Below are 7,289 nucleotides of genomic sequence, written 5' to 3'. Positions count from 1 at the left end.
AAAGCATGCACCAATGATATGGAACTATGCAAGCCATTAGCATGCAAACAAAATTATGAAGAGGTTGTCCATCAAGGGCTATTGGAAAAAGATGTTGTCTGTTGGAATGCGTTATTTCCATGATACATCCATCGACAAGCTAAGCTTAGAAACTCTAGATAAGCTCATGAGATGCAAAGTAGAAAAAGCATTAGCATGAGCAACCTAACTCACAATGTGATTGCTAGTAGGGGCTATTGAGAAAAGATGACATGCTTGGCAATGCTTAAGTAGACATGTATGCGAGGATGTGATCTCCTTGAATGCATCAATTGCAGAATGTGCCAACAATTCCGGCAACACAGTGGGTCTCGACCTCTAGTTTATGTGAATGGACCTAAGCTCTAACCATCCATTCTAGCCTGGCCTGGCCTATATCTCACACGGACATGGGAGGAGATGGGATCTACGATGGGATGATTGAGGACCGTATATCCCGGGCTTCCGTGGACAATGTAAACTCGGGTACAATGTAAACTCGGGTACCCGAGTTTACTTCGCCCCTCCCCCCCCCCCCCCCCACCCCCACACGGGATTGAACCCACAACCTAGGGTTGGAGGGCCCGTGTTAGATATAGCTGAGGCTAGCCTGGGTGGGATCTTGGGAAGTAGGACTGAAGAAAAACGGTGCAAAGTTCAAAAGGATTCAAACTTCAAAAGAAATTCAAAGTAAATAATCAAATACTCACACTTGTCACAGTTCACAGACAACAACCGAAATGGGCATCCCTCGAGGCTCGGATGGGCATCCTCAAACGGCTCTTTAAGGGGGAAAACCCTCAGGCTAATTGCAAATCATCGTCGTCCTTTGGGTTTCAAGAAGCAGAAGCAGGAAGTGGAAGGAAGAGCGCACGAATTACTCAGAGAGAGAGAGAGAGATTTGTGGTTTGTTTTCTCTGTCTTCCCAGGCTTGTAGAACTAGGAGATTCTCACCCGCAGAGAAAACATGGGCTTTGCCTCATACACGAAGCAGCAAGCTCGTCATCTGTTGAAAGAGGGGTAGAGAGAGAAAGAGAGACAGAAGAGTGTGCTTTGCGGTACCCACGCGGCATTTCTCTTTCTTAATCGCTTTCGTTTCACCCACTTTTGTATGGGTTCTGGTCGAGAAGGAGGCTCTCCTTCTCCAGCTATGGCATCTGTACCACCAAGGCAGGTAATAACTTCTTCCTCTATGCTCACCCACAAGATGCACAGAGAGGAACTGCTGGAAGGGGGAAGTAATGCTGCCGCAGATGTACCTGGAGGTAAGGCAAACCCCAGTTCAAGTTCTCGTAACCGCACTCCCCGAGCTGGAAATACCCCTCTACATAGCCCCAGATCCATGTCCCCTCTTCGTGGTCTTTCCTCGACAGAGGTGGTCTCCTCAGAGATTGCTTCTGCGAGTTTGATTGATTTTCAAGAGGCCATTCTCAGAGCAAGCAATGCACAGAAGGCCATCCCCAAAGCCGACAACTACAGCTTGCCAGAGGAGCCTATGGACTTTCAAAAGCAAAAAACATTGAAGCGCACAGAAGAATTGCCATCGGAAGCTTTGGCAGTAGTTACAAGAAGTAAATCTGAGGTTGCACATACTCAGGGAGGGCAACAACAGCTCAGAAGCAAGAGCCCCTTCCCCCCAAGCAAACAGAGGTCATCTGCTGAGGATATGAATCATGAAGTGGCAGTTCCTACTCGTAGCACAAAGAGGATAGAGGCAGCGAATGCATCTTCTTCGGAATGGGTGCTTTTAGACAGGGGTAAGAGTCCTAGACGAAGCAAAGTTTCTTCATCAACTGTAATGGAAGCCCAAGACCTTCAAGCTGAACGCAAATCTAGCAGAAGCTCTTCTAGAAAGAGCAAAATAGAGGTTATGGAGGAGCTTCCTGATCCAGATCTTGGCATGGGAGATGCTAACAGGGCCACTAGGCGAGCTCATGCTCGAGCACATACGCGACAACACAAGCGTAAAGCATCAGAATCGGTGACTGTGATAGCTGGGGCAGCATCCCCTCCAGATAGTTATGTTGCTCAACGGTCCCCCACTCTTCATCAGCGTCAACAGTTGGTGGCAGAATATCAGGTTCCCCCTTACCGAGTAGAGCGTCACACTCCTGTGACATCATCTCCAGCGTCGTCATCCTCCAGAAGAGCTAGCAGAGGTGATTTCCTGTACTGCATTGAATTCCTTATATCGTAGCATATTTTAGATTGCTCACCGAGATGTCTCTGGTGTGGAATCTGATGGGTTGTTAATTGATATATCATGCAGAGGCCAGAATTGTGGCAACTTCTGGTTGGCTCCAGTTCTTAGGTAAGTTTTACCATACTATGTTTGCAATGACACCTGATTTATCTATATTGTTGCACTAAATGGCCATTCTGTTTCTTAGATGCCACTTGAAATGTGCTTGTAGGAGGTGTGGGAATCCTTAAAAAAACATGGTGGCACTTAAATATGGGTCTGCAAGTTGAATTTTTAGTGGCATTTCAATGTGCTTATGCTTGCATAACGTGAGATGACAATAGAAGAGAGAGACATTGTTTGTATGACTTTGCATCAAAATGGGTTGGTGATAATATTGGATAGGCCTAATAAGTGTATTTATCTCGACTCAGCACCAAGGGGTATCGAAGGTAGCTAATGTTTTTGAAGATTGAAAGATTTTGGGCAAAATTTATCCTGATCCAGCATCAAGGGGTTTTGAAGGTAGCTAATGATTTCGAAGATTGAAAGATTTTGGGCAAAACTTATCCTGACTCAGCATCAAGGGGTATTGAAGGTAGCTAATGATTTTGAAGAATGAAAGCTTTGGGGCTATTACAGGTGACATCATCATGTGGAGACACATTCCTCGGTCAGCATTATTATTTGGGCTTGGCTGCTTCTGCATCATGTCAGCTTCGTTGATACAAGACATGCAGTACAGGTTGGTCTAGCTCAAATTTACTGCTGCAAGTGTCTGAGAGAGCTTGCTTTCCATGGATGTTTCTCATTACTGTTTGGTTTGTCTTTCAGCACTTTTTCAGTAATGGCCTACATGGCCTTGTTCTATTTGGCAGCAAGATTCATGAGATGCAATTTTCTGAGGGGGTGAGTGAGGTCTTAAGATATGCATTAAGCAAAGCCTTGAAGTTTGTTTGAGGTCTTCAGATGCATCCAGCAACTTTCTAATGTAATGCAGCTCTCCTTCAACATTATCTGTTGGTCTCGTAACGGAAGCAGATGCTTTGCGACTCATTAGGGTTGTGTTACCTCCATTCAATCTAATGCTGCAAAAACTAGGAGATCTTTTCTCTGGGGAGCCAATTGTGACTCTCAAGGTACTACATGGCGTTTTATTATTCAATAAAGTCAGACATGTCATGCTTCGAGCTCATTTTTTTACCTTTTTCAGGTGGCAGGTGCTCTTTGGTTTCTTGCACGAGCTGCGTCTACAATGAATATCTGGACTCTTGCTCGTGTTGGTAAGTTTCGCATCGAGGATGCTAAAGATGCCTGTTTTGAGTTTCTTCAACCACTCTGCTTGTGTTCATGCTAAAGATGCCTGTTTTGAGTTTCTTCAACCACTCTGCTTGTGTTCATGCTTGTTTGGATTTTCTCTCTACCACCAGCCTATTTTGCCTTATTTACGGTGCCAAAGTGCTACACGAGCTACCATGACCAAATAGAGACACAAGGTATGGTTCTTCAGAACCATTGTCGTGGCATCCACAGACAGGTGAATATGTCAATAACATGTGTGATTCTGTAATGCAGTTAGGAATGTGCTACACTGGGTCCGCAGCACGTGGGGTGCTTGTGGGCACAAGAAAGCAGTGTTGTTTGCAGGCTTTCTTGTGGTGTGGAACTTTTCGTCTGTCTCAACTCGCATTTGCGGTGGTGAGTGGTGTGTCTCTTTTTGAAGCTCACAGAAACAATCCTTTCTATTCTGATGCTCATTTAAACGTTCCACATTTCTACAGCCTTCTTGACATTGGTGGGTGTACGGGCATACCGGCATGTCATACAAAGTGAGTTTGAAATTGGATCCTCTTTTTTCAACCATGATAGACATTTGAGGACCGGTCGTTGAGGTGACTTCACTGCTGTGCATACTTTTAAAACTCTCTGATGGTGATAGAAAGTTTGCTGGATTTACTAGCTTATAGTTTTTTTAACAGGTTTTTGGTGCAGTAACAATGGTTGACATTTTTGCGTATGTGCTGTTTTTTCGATTTTGGAAGCGAAAGCACAAAGCTGTATGAAAGTTTTGGTGTGTGGATGCTTTCTTATGGCTCTAACATGCATAAATCATATGCGTAAATGCTATCTCCATCTGAGGCATCAGAAAGAAACACATGCTTGGTGTTTCTTGCACATTTCTAGCCCCTTTTGTACATATCTGAGAGATGCTTTAGAACAATGATAATGATCTTGTCAATTCTGGAGATCTCAAATGAGCTTTCTTTTACTGGAAATTGAATGGGTAAAGTACTAGGTTTGCTGATACGAATGGATCATATTCGGGGCCCTAACATAACATAAAACATCATTGGTTTTCATAACATATATTTTTCTTCACTCTGTTGCCAGGGTTCGTCACATGGAGGTATTCCCACAATTTTGCTGTGACATATTTTAATAGAAGTTCATGATGAGACTTTGAGGATATTGTAGACCAATAATAAATCTTGACTAGTACTTATTAGTGTTTCAACTTCCTAAAGATTAACCCTGATTGTGTCAGTGTAACGTCTGCTTGCTTAAATAAAGGCATCGATAGAAAGGACATTTAATTCAAAAACTGTACTCAACTATTACATGTCTGTTATTCTCTCATGTTAAATTGAGGCAAAAGCTTCAAAGTTAATCGAAGCGTGCTGCTGTGATTTTGCATGTATTGGCTAGATGAGATGAGCTATATCCATAACCCTTCCTCTCGAGAATTGATCACTACTATAGTTAAAAAAGGCAACAAGATGTGGTCACTCTTGATTCTTCAAGTTGGAGTTCTTCTATTCTTTGGATTGGTTTTATTTTGTGGGTGGATTAGACTATTCCTAAAGATTAATCAAGATTGTGGTGATGTAATGCTGCTAGAAAGGACATTTACCTGAAAAACTATACTTGGCTGTCACATGTCTCTTATTCTTTCATCTGAAATTGAGGCAAAAGCTTCAATATTGTTGGAAGCGTGCTTTAGTGTGCATGTATGTAATCTTCAACTTTCAAAAGACGACAATTTAAAGATTTTTAATCATTGTATATAGGACAGGCAAAAGATGTATTATTAGTTTTAAACCATAAAGACTCATTGGCATTGCCTTCTGAAGAGCAATTGGGTACTCAAAACTGTAAAAGAGCATCGTTAGCGTTTGCAAATTGTACACAACGATTGATCTTCACCACCCAAAACAACGAGAATTGTCCTGTCTGAAATGAAAAAATCTACTTCCAAATCAAACAATAAGCAAAAAGATCTTTCATTGCTTCACAGCTGTAGGCCTAATTCCCTTTACTTTCTTTTGTTTTGACGCACCCGCAAGGGCCCACAAGGGGAGGTGCTTATCCCTTTCAACTATTAGCCATGAAACATTGTCAGGCAAGGACCATATACCATTGACAAGAGCCATGCATAGGCTTCACCATGGCCACCTAATTGATGCACCATGAGCTGGGAAGGATGGAGAGAACTTGTAGCAACCAGCTAGGAACCTCCCTCCTTGGGTGACCCACCCTTGGAAGAGGATGCCCTAGAGTGTCCAAGGGCTAGAGCCCTAGAGACGTGAACACCAAGTGAGCATAAGATGTCCCTCTAGAGGTGACCCAATGGGGGATTTGAACCCACAACACGTAGGTTGAGGCCTTATTGTTAGACCAACTCCCTTCTTCCCTAGGACTAGCAACAGATGTGATCACTCTTGATTCTTGGTGTAGGGTGACTATTTTGTTTGTTGGGTGGAAGAGGTTTTACTTAAAACTATGTATTCAGTTTTAATTTCTCTGTGTTTAGTAGTTTTGTTGTAGTACACTTGAGAACATAACTAAAAACCTAAAACCAAGCAAAGATTTGCATGTGATGTTGGTAAAGGTATCAATTACACCATGATTCATTTACTATGAATTTTAAGTACACAACTATTGTGTTTTTGTGTCTACATTCTATGCACACAACTATTGTGTTTTTGTTTAATGCTCAGGTCATTCAAGGCCAAGATGTCATCTATATGTTGTCATATCCTATCTCCTAGATAATGATGTTAGCCTTGTCTTCTTCTTCTTCTTCTTCTTCTTCTCTCTCTCTCTCTCTCTCTCTCTCTCTCTCTCTCTCTCTCTCTCTCTCTCTCTCTCTCTGTGTGTGTGTCTCCACACACACACACACAAGCACAATCAACTTTCTAGGGAGACACGTTGATAATGTCATTATCATCTCATGTATCTTCATCCGATAAAATTTTTACTAGGTGTTACCAATGTTGAGATCAAGGCATGTTTTTAAAGATTGGCGTATCACCAACTACTCCATCCTTTTTGCAAAGAAGGGCCCAAATGCTATTCAAAGGAGAATGGTAGCAACATCAACAAGTTCAAGGCATCAATAAATGTAGTAGAAGAACAAGAGGGAAGCAACAACTATATCTATTGTGATAGTGACAGTGATGTTTTGTGAAAACAAATAATTTGTACTCTCTCATTTTTTCCCTGGGAACATGCTTGGGATAAGTATCAGGAATCTTGGTCCTTGGTTTTGGTATACTATTTGACAGTATGATAATTTATCATGAGTGGAGGCTATCTTCTCTTGAGTGGAACTTCTCTATCCATAGTGGATATGTGGATTGTCATCTACACTTGGTCATAGTCCGAGGCCCAAGGGGAGGGTTGTGGGGTATGTATGTGTCCTGTAACCCTAGCATCTTGTGAACACTTCCTTGGCGCTCCCTTTTGTATCTTGGTCTCTATTACCTCTTGTCTAGTTGGAGTCTATGTGGCACCTAGTCATGTGATACTGCAGCGGGTACATCGGTAGTAATAGGGAGACATCACTTGTGTGCACTAAAATTTTCTTATATACCGTTGTAAAATCCATCCTTTTTACCTTTGTAAAATCCATCATTTTTTCCTTACAAAAACCCCCTATTGTACACTCACGTGCCACCATACAGCTCCTTTAGTGAATAATCCAAGTGTGATACCCATGTGTAGCATATGTGGCTTGTCTATTTGTACATGAAGCCGAAAGCATTTCCGTCTTTTTAAGGTCAACCAATGCAAGTGGAGGCCTTGTGTC

The 7,289-nt window shown here is 42.3% G+C and overlaps 1 protein-coding gene across 2 annotated transcripts; it reads left to right on the top strand.

The window, feature by feature from the left end:
- The first annotated feature begins 741 nt into the window (after window positions 1-741).
- On the top strand, window positions 742-4,505 carry LOC147451207 (uncharacterized). 2 transcript variants are annotated; one of them, XM_086520169.1, is made up of 10 exons: window positions 742-2,177; window positions 2,288-2,329; window positions 2,843-2,945; window positions 3,035-3,109; window positions 3,201-3,339; window positions 3,414-3,483; window positions 3,631-3,696; window positions 3,776-3,898; window positions 3,982-4,092; window positions 4,180-4,505. In XM_086520169.1, the coding sequence occupies exons 1-9, from the start codon at window positions 1,130-1,132 to the stop codon at window positions 4,089-4,091; spliced, it is 1,776 nt and encodes a 591-aa protein (XP_086376295.1). In that variant the 5' UTR covers window positions 742-1,129; the 3' UTR covers window position 4,092; window positions 4,180-4,505. The 2 variants fall into 2 exon arrangements, with proteins under 2 accessions (XP_086376295.1, XP_086376296.1); XM_086520170.1 differs by having other exon boundaries at window positions 4,168-4,505.
- Window positions 4,506-7,289: the final 2,784 nt, after the last annotated feature.

The sequence above is a fragment of the Adiantum capillus-veneris genome, chromosome 9 (genome assembly GCF_014529385.1).
Source record: "Adiantum capillus-veneris isolate H3 chromosome 9, ASM1452938v2, whole genome shotgun sequence".
In the NCBI taxonomy this organism is placed as follows: Eukaryota; Viridiplantae; Streptophyta; class Polypodiopsida; order Polypodiales; family Pteridaceae; genus Adiantum; species Adiantum capillus-veneris.
Note: the sequence above shows the minus strand (reverse complement) of the source record. Positions and strands in the feature narration are given on the sequence as shown.

Excerpts from the sequence above, each read along its gene's own strand:
- LOC147451207 (XM_086520169.1), top strand. The coding sequence starts at position 1,130 with ATGGGTTCTGGTCGAGAAGGAGGCTCTCCTTCTCCAGCTATGGCATCT. Across the intron at positions 3,697-3,775 it reads TGACCAAATAGAGACACAAG|TTAGGAATGTGCTACACTGG; the intron begins GTATGGTTCTTC and ends TCTGTAATGCAG. Across the intron at positions 3,899-3,981 it reads CTCAACTCGCATTTGCGGTG|CCTTCTTGACATTGGTGGGT; the intron begins GTGAGTGGTGTG and ends ACATTTCTACAG.